General features: G+C 40.0%; 3 protein-coding genes across 3 annotated transcripts; 2 read left to right on the forward strand and 1 right to left on the reverse strand.

The window, feature by feature from the left end:
• Positions 1-4,665: 4,665 nt before the first annotated feature.
• On the forward strand, positions 4,666-9,295 carry LOC146331670 (olfactory receptor class A-like protein 4). The gene is made up of 4 exons (XM_084734217.1): positions 4,666-4,961; positions 6,726-6,989; positions 8,305-8,550; positions 8,775-9,295. The coding sequence occupies exons 1-4, from the start codon at positions 4,689-4,691 to the stop codon at positions 8,985-8,987; spliced, it is 996 nt and encodes a 331-aa protein (XP_084590343.1). The 5' UTR covers positions 4,666-4,688; the 3' UTR covers positions 8,988-9,295.
• Positions 9,296-9,300: 5 nt separating this feature from the next.
• ora4 (olfactory receptor class A related 4) lies at positions 9,301-12,536 on the reverse strand. Its single transcript, XM_084734206.1, has 2 exons — positions 12,087-12,536; positions 9,301-11,266 (listed from the first exon to the last, which is right to left on the reverse strand). Exons 1-2 carry the CDS (start codon positions 12,171-12,173, stop codon positions 10,244-10,246), a joined length of 1,110 nt encoding a protein of 369 aa, XP_084590332.1. The 5' UTR covers positions 12,174-12,536; the 3' UTR covers positions 9,301-10,243.
• A 2,284-nt stretch (positions 12,537-14,820) lies between these two features.
• On the forward strand, positions 14,821-17,130 carry fndc10 (fibronectin type III domain containing 10). The gene is made up of 2 exons (XM_084744942.1): positions 14,821-15,177; positions 15,345-17,130. The coding sequence occupies exon 2, from the start codon at positions 15,496-15,498 to the stop codon at positions 16,477-16,479; it is 984 nt and encodes a 327-aa protein (XP_084601068.1). The 5' UTR covers positions 14,821-15,177; positions 15,345-15,495; the 3' UTR covers positions 16,480-17,130.
• The last annotated feature ends 227 nt before the right edge of the window (positions 17,131-17,357 follow it).

The raw sequence follows: 17,357 nt of genomic DNA on the forward strand, positions 1-17,357 counted from the left end.
GTAATGTTAGCACCACTGAGCTAGCTAGTGCAGTCATATGCTGGGCGGGTATAGTTCGATAGAAGGAAAAGCTTCATTATATTTGAGTGAAGGCAGACATCTCTACAGCCGGGTAAGTAGCACAACAGGTAAGAGGAAAAATATGTATGTTTTGATTTTTGGGTGAACTGTCTCTTTAAATTGTACTGTTACATATTTACAGGTGTATCTACTTGAAACTATATGAAACAGTTCTAAAAATGTAGTAAATGTAAAGTGTGTCCTGTGTTTCCCTTCCTTACTGCCCTGATGTCAGATCAAAATCAAACCTACAGGTACCTTCTGCCACAGTTTTGATTCCTAATACCTGTAAATGATAACTTTTCTGGGCCATGGCTTCGTTCAGACCAGAAATTACTGTAGTTTCAACAGATTTGATTACAACGCCTGAAATAAGATAAGCATCTGAGGTATCATAAACCATGCAATATCTTTTTTAATGAATTTTAGAGCTAAAGCAATGCAATTGAGAATATACTCAACAAAATATAAATGCAACACTTTAGTTTTGCTCCCATTTTTCATGAGTTGAAGTAAGCACACAAAAGGTTGGTGTTAATTTGTTATATTCACTTCTCCTTTGCCAAGATAATGCATCCACCTGACAAGAGTGGCATGTAGAGATGTTGATTTTACAGTATGATTATCGCACAGGTTTGCTTTGGTCTGGTCACAATAAAAAAGCCACTCTAAAATGTGCAGTTTCATTTTACATAAAGACATTTATTAATCTATGGCTATTTTACACAGCACCACAAAAATCTTTTTTTTTCCCCCTGGAGCGAAAAGACCCACCCTACTGTGCCTCTGGTTGGCTTGTTGCCTTTGATCGTTGGGTTGGTAGGCTTTGCCATCCTGGGAAAAAATGGTATGTGCAGCTTTATGTGAAACAGCCACAGTCAGTACCTAATAAATGTCTTTTGGCAAAATCAAACTGCACATTTTAGAGTGGCTTTTTATTTTAACCAGTCCAAGTCACACCTGTGTGACGATCCTGATGTTTAATCAGCATATCTACATGTTACACCTGTCAGGTGAGTGGATTATCTTGGCAAAGTGTTCACTAACACAGATTTTAACATATTTGTGGACAGAATTTGAGAGAAATAAACCTTTTGTTTGCACAGAAAAAGTTATAGATCTTTAACTTCAACTCATGAAAAATGGAAGCAAATAAAAACACCCTGATAAACTGAGACATGAGGAGCTGAAGTACAGTAGCTTTATAATCAGGCTGAATTGAATTTCATCTTGACTTCATTGATTCATTCATTTAAATGGGTGAGAAAGAGCTGATGTGACACGAGCATCAGTTACTTCTACCTTTTCCAGTCTAATAGTAGCCTGAAGGTGAAGAGGCTTTGAATGCCAAGTTAGGGGACGATGACCTTGCCTGTTAATGTTTCTCTCAAATAAGCATGGAACTTGCTCTCGCTGATACTGATGCTTTCTTTGAAAGCTGTAAAAGCAGTGTTCATTTGTGAAAATTATCCAAATGTATTATAATATATAAAAGTTGTGTTACACACAGTTATCAGTGCAAAGTTATTTTGCAGCTGCAGGCAGCAAACCATAGTGGAGCTCACAGGCTAATGAAAAACAATGCTGCATCATGGTAATATGTCTGGAATTATTTTTATTATCTATAACGACCAAATGTCTGCTTGTTACATACCATTTATGGCCTCTCTTGATTGCTTGTTGTATTGAAAGTTTCAAATATTTTGATTTTGAAGCCAATCAGGAATGAATCAGAAACAGGCAGGTTGCCTCAGTTTGTCTCTTGGTTTCACTCAGTGACAGACAGCTGTTGTGTCAGACGCCACACTGGCAGCACAGAATAAACAGGCAGCATTGTTGTCAGTGATAAATGCAGAGAGCTTCTTGTTTCTGTACAATGCTCATAAGTATTCAGTTCTTATATAGAATATGACTGCACTACTGTGAATATACATGTGTTCATTGTTTTGTATTTACTGTATGTGCTCCTGGATTTCTGCTAAAATGTTTCTCTGGGAAACCTAAAGGACAAGCGAAAGAAGATTTCTATAAATGATATTTGCACTGTGTCCATACAGTGAGCATTTTTTTTTCTTTTGGGAAAATTATGAATAAAGTTTTAAAAATACCATTAAAAATGTATTGTCCATGATGGTGTTCTGGTATTCTGTTGTTTGTGGGGCCATCTAGTGGCTGTTGACTGTAATCAGATTATTTCAAACAGAAAAAGGTAATCCTCATGTCAATTTTTTATGCCGTGTAACCTTCCCAGATAAGACGTAATGGAAAGGACTGGAAAGTATTTGGTCATCTGAACATGTATTATTATCTGTTGTATAAACTCCTATTCACAATCCCCAAACCAGTTTGTGACAAACTGGGACTGGTATGGGATGTGACTGGAGAATGTCTTGCATCCCAAGTGAGAATCATACCTTTGGCTACATCTGCCATTAACACAATTTATAAAGGGCACGTGTAGTCTCAGTGGAAACTTGGCAAAATTTGATTGGCACACTCTCCTGGGATGAAGAGGCACTTATTTGTGGTTACCAGTGTTGTCAGGCTTTTCCAGCACATTGCAGCCTATGGTAAATTATACTTTTGATACTAAAAATGGTTATTTAACGTTATTAAATCACACATTAAATCAGATGTTATGTGAGGGTTAAAGTACAGTGAGCAGGTCATTATTGTCAAATAAATCCCATCAGGATGATGCAGGACTTGTATCATCCTGACTCCTCAGTTGGTAGAGCATGTGCACCATGCAGTCATGGACAAAGTACTCAACCCCAGTACTTGAGTCAAAGTATAGATACTCCTGGTCAAATATTACTCAACTACAAGTGAAAGTCGCTCAGTCACAATTTTACTTGAGTTAAAGTACTAGAGTACTTGGTTTTAAAAATACTTAAGTATTCAAAAGTACATGTTTATAAAAATACTTAAGTATTCAAAAGTACAAATTACAAAGTATATTTTCTAATATCAATACATGCTGTATTGTTTTCATGATGCATTTACAGAAGCTTGTAACTCTCTGAAACCATCTAATGATGCACTGACTTGCTTGTAGAACCACTCTGCTACACAAAGCCTATAGAAACACCTATAAAAACTTCAGCATAGAAATACAATCAAAACCAAAAAGGACAGTTATTGTCATTTTCTGATGTAACTGTATTAAAATCACATCATAACATTAGATTGAAGATAACTGTAAGAAGTTCTCCAAGTCTGTTAAATAACTGAGATTTCTTTCTGTCTTCAGAGGCAGTATATACATGAATTATGTGGTATTTTTCACCCCAATAAAAACAATCCAACTTTAAAAGCTACCTGGAATAATTAATAATTATAATAACATCTTGAGATTTAATTTTGTCTTTCTCCTGCCGTCACCATTACCGCTTGGGAGAGTTTGCTTGTTCTTGTTAGTGCGCCTGGACGTATTTCCACTTTTACATCAGTCCCATTTGAGAGGAGCTACTGTGATTGGTTTCTTTCTGTGAGGAACACAGCACGTGACCAACTACATTTTAGAAAACAAAACAGCAACAGCTGACTTCAACGATGTGCTCAGTCAAAGAGTAACAACAACCTTCCTAGAAATATAATGGAGTCAAAAGTACAATATTTGTCTTTGAAATGTAGTGGAGTGAAAGTCAGAAGTTTCCAAAAAAAACAAATATGCAAGTAAAGTACAGATACTCAAAAAATGTACTTAAGTACAGTACTCAAGTAAATGTACTTCGTTACTGTCCACTGGCACCATGTACTGAGGCTGTCAGTTCTCTGCAGGCTGCTAGTTGGCCTCCTGCCTGCAGCCCATTTGCTGCATGATGATGATGATTCAAGTTAATTGAACTATTCAGTCAGGTAGTAATTTATTATGACCCTAATGGAATTACAGTTTCGAGCAGTTTCAAACACTTTGTCCAAAAAACTTTTCAAACCGTGAAAACACCACATTAAAATTTAAATGTTGTCAAGGATTTCAGGACCCATACAAACCCTGGGTTATGTTACTGAGCAATCTGATTTGCAACTATTGTGGTTTGTGAGCACTCAGTGACACTTGATTTACTTTTACAAAAGTGATTTTAAAGGTAAACTAAAGTCAAAACATAAGATTAAAGTGCTACTAAGTTTTTTCTTCTTCATTTGTTCAATCAGGAACATACATGCACACAAAAAGGCTTCAACGTCCCTGAGGATGACGGCCTAACATGTAAAGCTGCAAATGAAGCATTTTTCATTCAGGGTAGCTGATTAATCTCCTGTGTTTCATTAACCTGCACCTCCAGTTCCCCCAAGGCATAAAACAGTGTTCCTTTTAACTTTCTTTGTGCCTAACAGGGATTGTCTTACCTGATCAGAGCACAGAGACACATCCGCTGTCACTTTTTTGTTGTGAAGACACAGGTAGCATCGCCTTCTTCCACTGGTCCCAAGAAGGAGTATCCTCAGTTAGCTAACAGCACCTGCAAAGACCAGAGAGGCGACTACACCGGTGTCTAACATGTAGGCAGCATGCTGCAGGATGAAAACTGACACACATTAAACTGAGGATGGAGCATGCTTTGACACTTTATATCAGCTGCTAAAACTTTTTCATAGTCAAGGTTTTTGAGACAACAGCTGCCATGAACAGCCACATGGGGGAAGATGGAGGCGAGCTTGTGGGGATGGGACTTCGTGTCTCTGTGTCCCCTGTACAAACTGCCTTTTACATCATCCTGGTGTTGCTGGGCATCCTGGGTAATGCCACCGTGGTTGGGGTGATTGGTAAGAGTGTACTAGACGACCGTGGCGGGGGACGTAACTCGGACATCATCATTATTAACATGGCGCTGTCCAACCTGCTGGTGTCTGTAGTGAGGAACACACTGCTGGTCATCTCAGACATGGGGCTGCAGGTATGTGCTCTTTCTGATCAATAGTTTTTAAAGAGACAGTTCACCCAAAAGTCAAAACTATATATTTTTCCTCTGTTCTTCTACTGTAGTTCTATTTATCCATATATATTGTTTTGGTATGAATTAACGAGTTTTGGAGATATCAGCCATAGAGATAACAGCTTTCTATCAAATACAATGGGACTAAATGGCACCCAGCTTGTAGTACTCAAAAAAGTTCTAGCAGAAAGTATTTCTGGTAGATTCTACCATAGAAAAGAAATAGTTCCTACATGGAACTGCTCATAAGAAGGTCTGTTCATTATCTTGAGTAACTTGGTCATGATTTCTGGAAAGAGACATTGCTGCTGAGTTTCTGAAATTTATTTTTTGTCTCTTTGAGCACCAAAAGTGCCATTTAGTCTCTTTATATTTAAGAGAAGGCAGACAGCTCCAACACTGCAGGCCAGGGGAAAATATATACTTTTGATTTGAGGGTGAACTGTCCCTTTAAGATTGCAGTCAGTCAGGGTATATTGACTCTATTATACTGATCATCCGTGCCAAAGTGTAGATTAAAAAAAACAAACAAACTATTGTCTGGTTGAACATATATAGTAACGTAGTACAGTACATACAAATGTCTAACCACACAGACACACATACGTACAAACAATGTACAGTGTCACTAATAACATAAAACAGCATAAAATCAATTTAGAAAGTAAGAAAAAGAGAAGAAAAAGAATGCAAGGAGATTAAAATAAACCTTTTTAAAAGGTCATATCACATTTATATATAATATAAAATACAATTTCACATAATTATCAATTTTTCAGTGTCCCTCCCTGACCTCTGTCATGTTCTTTATAGTTGTCTGTTATATTTAATATGCCGCATTGTCTGTTGATAATAAAATAGATGTTGCAGGGTTGGGTCAGATTACTTTGAAATGTAGTCATTACATGGCATTTTTTTGTAATTAGTAATGAAATCCAATTTTTTTCATCAAATTGGAATACCTTTGGATTACTTAAAAATCAAACACTGAAAATATTGCACCTTATACTATTTAAAAAATGGAAGTAACCACAAAAAATTGAGCAATGAATGTTGTTTTTTCTTTTCATGTTCAGTGCAAATATGAATAATGAAAAAAAGAGGGATGTTTCAGATGCTTCTGGTCCTTAATACATTAATTTTCATTATGTTCTTATTAAGGGAGCAGACTAACTCTTGTCAGAGGATTTGACTGAAATAGTCAATAAAAGGTTTCTGAAGTATTTATCTTCTTGATTTTTTAGAGAGAATTTAATTTTCTCTTGTTCCAAGTGTTTTATTATACCCTTCATTAGGTTTGAATGTGGTGGTGCAGTCTTCTGTTTCCAATTAAGTTAGATCAGTCTTTGTGCCAGTGGGCTGTCAAATGATACCATATTATGTTTCAAGCTGCTTTTTACCTTATTAGAATCTGTAACTCCTAGAACCACCATCAACATGCAACTTTTTGATTAGGTCTAAAAAATATTGCTCCATTAATTTCATATCCTCAACTCCAGAACATGAACTAAAGATGGTGGTACATTTATTTCTGGAGATAGGGAAGATTTTTGACAAGACGGTTTGTCTGGGAAATCTGTGTTTGTCACAGCAAACCCACAGCAGCACTGATGTCAACCAGTGAAAGAGACCTCTTTGTATCTCCAGGATATGTGAGGGTGACTTCAGATTTTTAGGAAAGGTTCAAAATTTGTGAATATGCACCCGTCTTTCTTTCTTTTACAGCTGTACTCCTCCAGAGAGTGGTGTCAGTTCCTCATGGGTATCTGGGTGTGGCTGCGATCAGTCAACGTGTGGTCAACACTCTTCCTCAGTGCATTCCACCTGCAGACTTTAAGGCGTGTGGCTCCCAGTATCGGGAACCTTAACAGCCCCCGTGGTGCTCCTAAGACCCTGCTGCTGAGTCTGGGCCTCATCTGGCTGCTCAACTTCATTTACTCGATTCCTGCTCACATCTTTTCCACTAACGGGAACGAGAACAGCACAGAAGTGAGAGTCCACTGCAGCAAGAGGCTGCATTAGCTTAAATTGAATGTGTTTATTAATTAATATATGAATGAAATTATTTTAGTGTTATGAGGTTAAAAAAGACTTGATGTTAAATTAGACAACTCAAGTTAATCTCCACAGTATGTTAACTGAATATCTTATTGAACAAGAGTAAATGGAAACCAACAGGTGTCTGGAATTAGGGCAGAACAATTAAATCAATTGAAATTCCAATATGGTGCAATATCCAAATAGTAGGAGCTGCATTTTTTCATCAAGGTAAAATGTGCCACAACATACCATTATAGATGAAGCACTGTGGTGCCCCGGCCTACAGTCATATTCTACCATTCCCACTAAAATAGTGACATATAGATGGATATTGCAATTATTCTGACAGATATTGCAATATTGCAATTGCAATATGAGTCAGAATAATTGCAATATTTTATACTGTTCATCCCTATCTGGAAGAGTAGAAAAAAATACATGCAAAAACTAATCACTGTATAGCATGCTTTCAGAAAATGGTCAGTAAAAAACATTTCTATTTAAGGAGTTATAATTTGACAAAACATTGGTACATTCCTTTAACTGTATTGGACTGTATATACAGGTACATGATGCTCTACCAACCCTGCAAAAAGTGCTGAATTAAACTAATTGCTTTTTTAAGATTAATTTCTGGATAGTTTTCTATTAATAAGAAGGAAGCTTTTTGCAACATCCATCCTCTCCTTGAGATGTGGGGCAGAAAATATATAAATCATGTAAACTAGCAACACCACAGTGTAATACAGCTCAAGTGATGTAAGAGGCATGCATTTTCAACAGTCAAATTTGAAAATACTATTTTTCCTCTGGCTTGTAGTGCTATTTGTCCATCTAGTTCTGGAGATGCTGGATGTGTGTAGTTTCATGTCAGAACTACCTTTTTTCTAGGGTAGAAAGAAAACCGTTCTTGCGTGAAACTACCCACGACAAGGCGTGTTGAGTATTTTGAGTAACCAGGTTGGAAAGAGGCATTGCTGTTGAGTTTTACAAATATATTTTTTGGCACTTACAGCACCACGAGCCGAGTGCTACCTTGTTCCAGAGAGAGGGCAGACATCTCTACAGGAGATATCGCCAAAACTCTGCAGCTCACACCAAAACTATCAAAACGATAAATCGCACCACATGCCAGAAGAAAAATATGGATTTTTGTTCTTGGGGTGAACTGTTCCTAAAATGTCAGGAAAGAATACCTTTCCCTAAATTGCTAACTGAGGTTATGTTTCTCCATGTTCTAACTCCCCTCCTCCTCCTCTGTCAGACCCTGATGCTGGTGAGCAGCACGACACGCCCCCTGCTGGGCTGTGTGTGGAACTTTCCCTCCATTTACAGCGGCCTGGCCTATGCCACCACATCTATGGTGATCCATGAAACAATTCCCATAATCCTGATGGCCTGTACCAACCTGGGCTCCCTGTACACACTCTACACCCATGGCAGGATGCGGAGTTCAGTGCAAGATGCACCTGTCATAAAACGGGTGCCTGCCGAGAGACGAGCAGCCAAGGTGAGGAAGAGGAGGGTTATTGACACTGAAGCTGTGTTCATTATATAGATGGGTAAAAAAAAATGTTTAATCAGCCAACCTGAGAATTAATTTATAAAACTGACAAACACGGACATCAACTCTACTTGTGAAGGTTTTTATTGGAGTCAGGGTGAACATATTTACTCAAATCTCAAAATCTGATCAGAGTTTCACTTCCCTAATCCTCTGCATTGTTTCTCCAGGTGATTCTGGCTCTCATAATGCTCTTCATCGCATCCTGGGGAACCAGCATTATCTCTGTCAACTACTTCAACTACAACCGCGGCTCCTCAGCAGAGTTTCTTCTGGTCGTTGCCCGTTTTGCCAACATTATCTTTATTGCCATGTCGCCTGCTGTTCTGGCAGTTGGCCATCGGCGGCTGCGTTCATTCATCAAATCTACGCTCTCTCACTGACACATACCCTGACTGACAGGACTCTCTGCTGAAGCACTGGAGGTGCAGCTCACACAGCAATGTGGATTATAAACTACTGTTTGCATCAACTTCACTTAAAAACCATTTAAAGGAGGTTCATGGTTGAATATATGATGTTTCTTTCTCTCTGGAGTTTGACTGATGGACTCAATGGAAAAGAAGAGTGTTAAAAAGTAATTAAAGGTGCGATATATAACATGCAGTCTTGTTAAATGTCAGCAAACAGGTAGGTAAAGATATAGGAGAATAATGGCTTCCTGAGCAGAGAATAAAGTCACTCTCCCTATGAGCGTCTCTGTTTATCCAGGCCAACCGTGCACGTGTCAGTGCACGAGTTGTGCCCGTTTTCAACTCAGCGTTGTGGCCTCATTAGTAACTTTCTCATATTACACCTTATCAGTGCACTGAAATATATTTCTGAATACATTTTAGAAACATTTTAGGAAGGCAATGCAGTAACATAATCTTGATCCATATTTAATAAGCGCTGCTTAGTCTGTCAGTTTGATCTGAGTTTCGGGAGCCTCAGTTGGAAACCAGACCCAAATGACAGCCTCCTAGTCTGAATATTGCTCATATTACAGGTAAAACATACACTAAAATTTGTTTCTGAAAAATTATGCAGTAACATAATCCTGATGCATGTTTGATCTGGACCTGTTTGTAGATCCTGATAAGAAATTTAAACATAAAAGAACAATTTATGATAAATGTAAACTGTTGGACCTAATAATAAAGTTTTGAAGATCATCTATGTGCTACATTTTTTGGAAATAGTTTCTCTCTTGTGCACAAAGATGGACTGGGCATGAGCCATTGGAAAGTTTTTATTGAGACATTGTACACTACATTGGCTTGCACAAATAAACTTGATATGGCAATGCAAACAAAAGAAGACTCAAGAGACTGCTAGAATACATTTCAGCTCAAAAGAAACAACAAAGAGGCAATGAGGCATTGGACTGGATAAAGTAAATTCAATGATAAAAGAAACCAAATCACCTGCTTGATTGTACTGTAATGATTTCTAACTTAGCCAACATACTGTGCTGTCTCAGTTTGGCTTACAGTAAATGGCTTTAAATATTTAAAAATAAGCTGAAATAATACTTGACAACGGTTGTGTTCAGAGGAAATGTGAAGTATGGCCCCTCTGAATTCAACTGGATGATGCATCCGAGCTAATTTGGATATAAATTTTAGTATTTTATCAATGCAGTCACACTTTGCTCCCATCATTTGTTTGATTGAACTTTTTCCTCCACTTTTATAACCTTCCTCTCTTTTTGAACAATAAAAATGGTTTGTTTTCCCCTTTTTCCCTCAGGCTTTGGGGATTTATCCCCCTCTCCAGTGTCCTCACTGTGACATTTAAGATATTTTGAACACCCCATTATCATACTCATGATTCTCCTCCTCAGCTTGCCGTGTCCGAGGGCCACCACCATGGGACTGAATCCTACAAACAGCGAGGCAGAGAAGTGGGCCACAGTCAGCAGCCCTTCAGCGTGATGTCCACCATCGTGGTTGTAATACGTCACCGCAGCGACCTGTAGCGCCCAACAGACCACGAAGAGTGACACTAGCGACATGATTACATGAGCTGCTTTGCGTTCAGTGGACACGTGTTTGTCCAGCTCCCCATGAACTCCTCCAGACTCCCCACCTGAGGTGACAGCTCGGATATGTTTCGCCAGAGCATGAAGTGTAGCCAGGTTGGTGAAAACCATCAGCACCAGTGGCAACACCTCATTAAGTGCCAGCGAGGTGGAGGCGAAGGCTGAGCCCTGCTCGTTGGAGGGGAACTCCCATATACAGCCCAGAAGAGGCCTGGTGGTGCAGCTGATCACCATTAGCTCCACAGTGGTGTTGCCGTGAACATGAGTGCTATAGACCAGAGCTGGGATTGAGAAGACCAGGTTTGCCCCCCACACCAGCCCCAGAACAATCCAAACCCGCCGCCTCTCCCTCCTCTGTGCGAGAGGTCCAAAGGTCACATGCTGTCGCCTCAGGGTGGTGCAGTGGAAGACACTAAGTGCCAGAGTCACCCAACAGCCCACAGCTCGCCACCACACCCAAAGCAGCATGAAGACTCTGCACCAGCCTGGAGACAGAGACACATCCAAGCCCAGGTCGGACACAAAGATGGGGACCGTGCGGAACAGTGAGGTCAGCAAGTTGGCCAGTGACAGGTGTACAAGGATAGTGTCAGAGGGAGGGAGTCTCCGAGCTGGACTCTCAATGGCTGACTGAAACACCTGAGAGCGTAAGCAAGACAGACTGAGAACCATCTTACCCAAAACATTCAGATCAATTAAGTTTGGAGAAGAAGAGAGGGCCTCCAGCACTGAGCAATAAACTGCTGTGGACCATGTTAGCAATGAAAGGTATGTTAGCCACTTTAAATATCAGTGTCAGTTAAGTGTACGCTATACTTAGAATATTTTTGCCATCAAACAGCCTTTTCCCTCGGAAACTGCTGTTATATAAACCAAAGATCAGTCTCTCCAAACCAACAAAACTCCACAGGCAAAATCAGTCATTTTACCTCTCAGAACTCTCAGAGTTTCTGGTCTACCACTGTCTCCATCTGTTAGATTGTTTGCATTATTTTGTTACTTCTGTGGTTTAAAGGGTTAATTTGGTTTTACTGAAGTCACACAGTAACACAAATAAACTAAGAGATATAATAAAAGATCGAGGCAGCAGTAGACCACCAAGTCCCATGTTCTGCGAGGTAAAATTACCAATTCACCTATGGAGTTTGGTTGGTTTGGTTGGAGAAAACGATATTTGGTTTCCTGTTGAAGAGGGCTGTCTAATGGCAAACAAAAGCAGTGAATATATTCTAAATATATAATATAGTTAACTGATATTAATTTTTTCAGTGGACCCCTACAGACCCTGCCCACAGCAGTTCACTGCAAAGTGTCCATGCTGGTGCCCCTCTCTGCTTCTCTGAACTGGGGGCATGCCATCCGCCATCTATACACTAGCTATCGATAGGTACCTCATACAACCCCACTCAAGTAATCCGAACTATTCCTTTAAGAAATTAAATATTCTATATTATCTCACCACATGGATGACCAAGATGTTTCCCAGGATGCCAGAGAAGACCAAGAGCCCAAACAGAATAGCGTCTATAGTGAGGACCTCTGACATGGCATCATCCTCTGCATGGCGACATAGTTTGCTTTTTCTTTGTGACACTTCACATGGACCGCTATCACTGCTCTGGCTGTTCTTTATGGTGTTTTATATATACAGGCACACACAGACAAACAAACAATTTGTCACGCAGCAGGTTTCATGTTTGCTGATCAGGCTCAAGGTCAATTTAATCAAAACTGTTGATGTCATGAGTGTACATGCAAAGGCAGGCGGTTTCCACGTTTTTCTTCCACATCGCAGAACAACTGCAATACTGCCTCTTGACCTGAATGATTGCATCTACAGGTGTGTGTTGCTGTTCTTTGTTGTGTTCATACAGTAACAACCCATTAGTTTATTCAATCATCACTTAACTCTATTTTTCAGACGTTACTAATAATTTCTCATAGTTTAGCTAAATAACAATAGCTAGGACCAAACTATCAGATATACCATTAATTACAGATCACACAGATTCAACCAATTATCCCCTGCGACCTCTCAGGGACAGGTGGAGCTAAGTCAGTCCAACTGATGCAGCATTTTTTCTCCTGTTAGTCAGCGATTCATACTCTCCCTTGGTACTAATTGTTTACTGGGTTGCCAAGTTTCTCTCATGGGATGAAACAATTATTGCTTAGAATAATCTCAGATAAGCACTGCCTAATTAAATGTACTGTGGAGAACAATGATGCCTCTTGATCATACAGTTTCATCCAGGTTATTCATTATTTTGTGATTTTTCATCATTTAATAGACCATTATGTCAAAAAATTAAACATCTAACACAAAATGTATGAACACAGTACACCTTACAATAACTGCAGGGATTGGTTGACTTCATCAGCCGGGTCATATCAGCAGTGACATCTATCTGTCTTGCAATAGTACTTAATGCAATTGTTGAGAAGAAAAGGTGGAGAATAATAAATCTATTTCTGTTATTTGTCCATTTATACTGTTTGCAAAACACACATATAATGTATGCCCAATGTCCCCCAACCCTTCAAGGATAAGCGGTTACAGACAACAAATGAATAAATGAAACATATAATATATAGTTCTTATATTGTATATATAAGCTCTGACAATCTGCAAATGCAGGTTTTACATAAGCATCAAACACTGTGTGTTAAATCTCTTCATGTAAGACTCACTGAATGCCAAGCAGACAAGAGCAGCAGCTCAGAGAAATCAGACAACAACCATAAATTGTAAATTTTACAGAGAAACAGACTTAATGTGGATTCTTTGGTTCATGAAAAAATGGTGTAGGAACATTTCTAGAATTTATGTACTGAAAGGCAAATTATAAAAGGAATCTTTATGAATGGTTATGACTGTTGTCATTAAGTGCCATTTGGTCAATTATGTCATTTTTAATGCAAAGTTGACATTGTGTGAGATGGCCTTGAAATAACAAATTGACAAAATATCTTTGTCTTGACAACTTGACATGATCAAACTCAAAGAAACTGTTCAGTTTTATGTTTTAACATTACATTAAACTGTCATACGGGGTTGGTTTAGAAACTGGCCAACATGAGAGCAATATAAATGTCTCATGACTATTTTCCTCGACCTCAAGTTAAGTGGTACATTTTGGACTTGGACTACATTTTATTACATTATCAAATGTTTTTGTAATGGTGTCATGAATATTTTCTTCGACTTCAACTGAAGTGATACAATTTAAACTTGTCATAAAGCTGCCATTAAGAGTAACAACGCCAGTTCTATGACAGAGGGCAGTACTGACACGGCTAGCTCTATGAGCTAACTAGCGACCACCAGCTACAGATCACAGCAGACAGCAGTTAGCCTACTTTAGCAACAAATAAACTAGTTAATTACTATCTGTCCATCAGGTAACTATGTAAATCACCTTGGTACTGTACCAAGGTGACCCATTGACAGTGACAATAATAATAAAGATACTGAGGTTGCTAACCAAGATAACACCAGCTACAGATAACAGCAGACAGTGCTTAGCCTAATTTATGAAGTAGGATAAAATGTCCCATATTGTTTTCCTGATGACAGGAAATAAAAACAATGAGATGTTCTATTAACACAGTATAAATGCATTTATTTCTTGTTTCTAAAGTATTTAAATGTCTGTAGCCTTTCAATAACATGGTGGTTATGCAGAAATGCAGTAAAAGGGTCAGGAATGTTCACTTTTGCACATATTATCTCCTCTCAAGATTTATTGATAAGGCCTATGATGAATTGTGTCTAAATGGTTTGTCATTTTTAAAATGTTGGTCCCCAGAAGAAAAATTTGGGGAAACATCGGCCTATTGTAGCAACAACTAAACTATTTAACTCTAAGTACTGTACTAACTGTACTGGGTGGTATACAAAAGACACCAAATAACAAAAATCATGAGCATTCATAAAGACTCCTTCATGTTCATGAAGATGTCATGACATGGCTATGATAGTGTAATGTAATCTTAAGTACACCCCTTCAATTAAAAATGATGAGTTTAGAAGATTAATTTAAAATGTTTACCTGATAGCCCATATCAACATTATTTCAAACACATTTGGCTTTTGGGGACCCATAATACAATATTAGAAAACAGATGGCTGGGTTTTTTTTTTTTTTTTTTAGGAAACAGGTTTCGTGTATTGCAGTAGATATTACTGACATATGTATATTTAACGTGAGCTGTGATCTGGTGTGTACTTTCTCTGCCTGCAGGTGAGCAGCAGCTCAGGTGGGCAGCTCGGTTCAAACCCTCCGTCGGTGTTGTCAGGACTCTGGTTGTTATTGACAGACACCTGAGGCTCTGTGTGGGCTGATGACTCACAAACCGACTGCTGATGACTACAAATATTTGGTGCACGCACCCACGCTCCCAAGCACTCCGCGGCGCGCGCTCCCCCACGTGCACTCTCTCCCGCGCAGCATAGCGGGCATCATCAAAGCGTTTACGTCAAACCAGACAGGAAGGAGAAAGCGCATCTGATGGCACGATAGCCGGGTCCTCACGTCCCACCGAAACAAGTAAGTGATTTTTTATTAACGCGTGTGACCATGAAGCTGCGCCGACGCCACTTTTGTCACTGTCCAGACATTATTGACTCCGTCCTGCGAGATTTCTCATGTGCAAGGTCATACTGGAATCTCTTCTGACTGCATGGCCGCATGATTAACTGTTCCCTCTGTCGCAGATGCATGCATGGACGAGCTCTGCTGTTTCACACGGATTTCTGTGTGTGTGTGCACCGAGGCAGAGCTGATCATATGGCAGACACCAGCCCGCCTTTTACATCAGCCATCTGATCCACTGTGAGAGAAAATAACTCGACGAGAGGCAGTGAGATGAAAAGCCAACAACCACCATCACTGCTCGCCTTGTCGGCACTCCTGCTCTGCACATTACACCAGACGGCTGGGACAAGCAGATCAACATCATCATCAACATCAACAACAGCATCCCCATCAGAGGTAAGAGGCAGGAATCATTCGCCCCAGAACTGGCTGAAACAGACTAATGTCAGCTCCAATCACAGCCACGAAAGTAGGCCATCACCAAAGCTTAAAGAGGTAACAGGCCGAGAGAATAGCTTCTCTTTCAACACCAGCAGAGGCAATATTTCTACTGTGATTTCTGAAAGGTCTGGCAGGGCAAACAGCTGGATCCCAGAGGACGGGGTGTCACCACTGTGTGCCTACCGAGTGATTGAAGGAGGCATCGGGGGGCAGCTGTGTTTTAGACACACGTTGTTTGGGTACAAGTGTCGTAAGGGAGACTGCAGGACAGTGGTGTCTTCTGGGAATCTGGTGGCAAATATTCTTACAAATGGCAGCGTACTGTTACAGTGGACCCATGAGGGACGATCCACAACGGCCGGCCAAGACGCAAAGACAAAAGAGAGTGCAGCAGGGGATCCTGGGACAAGTGTTTTCAGTGGCCACAGGCGCCACAGACGTGGTGGCTTTGAGTTGAGCTGCTGGTGGAATGGGAGCTACACTCAGTTCGAGTGCGCCGGCGTCCATCTTGGATCTGGCTGCAGGGACTTTCTCCTGACCGAGCTGCATGAGAACATCCCCTACCGCATCTGCCTGCGCTCCCTGGCCCACTCCGATCCAGCTTCTCGAAGAGCTAACCAGCAGCAGGACTGTGTGGAGTTCACCCTGCCGCCGTCTGGGATGCAGGACATTGTGATTGCCATGACAACGGTGGGGGGAGCTATTTGTGTGATGCTGGTCATCATCTGCTTGCTGGTGGCATATATCACAGAAAACATCATGAGCCCCACAACGCAGCACACATACTCCTACCGCACTCACTCACGTCACTGATGCTAATCCAAGATGCACTGCTGAATAAATCAAATGGCCTAAGTTTAACCGTAACAACCATCTCTAATCTCACAATAACAGTCACTCACTCTCAATAATGATTATTTTTCAATGATACACACGTCCTGTTATAACTGAATTGAAGCACAATCTACTGTGGCTCTGCAAATAACATGCCTTGTCAACCTCTGCGAGGGTGCACTGAACCAAAAGTACTGATAACCTACACTTACTATAATACAGTAGTTTACTGTGTTCAGTTTCTGTTCAGGGTTGTCTGTGATTGAGTCTGTCAATCAGATGTATGCTGGCAGCATTTATACAGCAATACAATACATGAAAAGGCTTGGAGTACATCAGAAACAGCAGTTTTTTTGCTAAATGTGCAGCCTGTGAAAATGTCCAGACCTGTACTGTTTTTGCCAGGGACACAGGAAAATAAAACTCGACTGAATTAAATTTTTCCACTTGACTAAATCATCCACCATCTAGTTTTTTGCTTTACAGTCTGCATACAGTATGTGTTTGTACCATTTTGTGAAGGGCAATCCAATCTGGTGTACAATCTCCAAATACTGTGCCAAACATCTTGAGTTAAAATGCCTTTATGTCCTGCTGTGAGTGAATAAAGTACCATGAGGTCATTTGTAATACTTTGCAGCTGTCCTTATTTTTCTTCTTGTGTGTGAGCGAGTGTGTGCATGTTAGTTTTCACATCCCAGGACAATTAATCAACAACAGACGTGGATTCACGGTATCTGTATAAACACAAACCTTTGCTTGGTGTCTGAGAAAATGGGGCTCGATCCCATTATTTAGCTTGTTTGCTCATTTCAGTGGAAACAAATTTATCACAAAATATGATCAGACGAAGAGTG

Source organism: Lutjanus erythropterus, chromosome 2 (genome assembly GCF_056507025.1).
Source record: "Lutjanus erythropterus isolate fLutEry1 chromosome 2, fLutEry1.hap2, whole genome shotgun sequence".
Lineage (NCBI taxonomy): Eukaryota > Metazoa > Chordata > Actinopteri > Lutjaniformes > Lutjanidae > Lutjanus > Lutjanus erythropterus.

Bases quoted from the DNA above. Each gene is read 5' to 3' on its own strand.
- fndc10 (XM_084744942.1), top strand. From the start codon at position 15,496: ATGAAAAGCCAACAACCACCATCACTGCTCGCCTTGTCGGCACTCCTG.
- ora4 (XM_084734206.1), bottom strand. From the start codon at position 12,173: ATGTCAGAGGTCCTCACTATAGACGCTATTCTGTTTGGGCTCTTGGTC. The intron at 11,267-12,086 runs GTGAGATAATAT...TTACGCTCTCAG, and splicing joins ACATCTTGGTCATCCATGTG to GTGTTTCAGTCAGCCATTGA.
- LOC146331670 (XM_084734217.1), top strand. From the start codon at position 4,689: ATGAACAGCCACATGGGGGAAGATGGAGGCGAGCTTGTGGGGATGGGA. The intron at 6,990-8,304 runs GTGAGAGTCCAC...CTCCTCTGTCAG, and splicing joins GGAACGAGAACAGCACAGAA to ACCCTGATGCTGGTGAGCAG. The intron at 8,551-8,774 runs GTGAGGAAGAGG...TTGTTTCTCCAG, and splicing joins CCGAGAGACGAGCAGCCAAG to GTGATTCTGGCTCTCATAAT.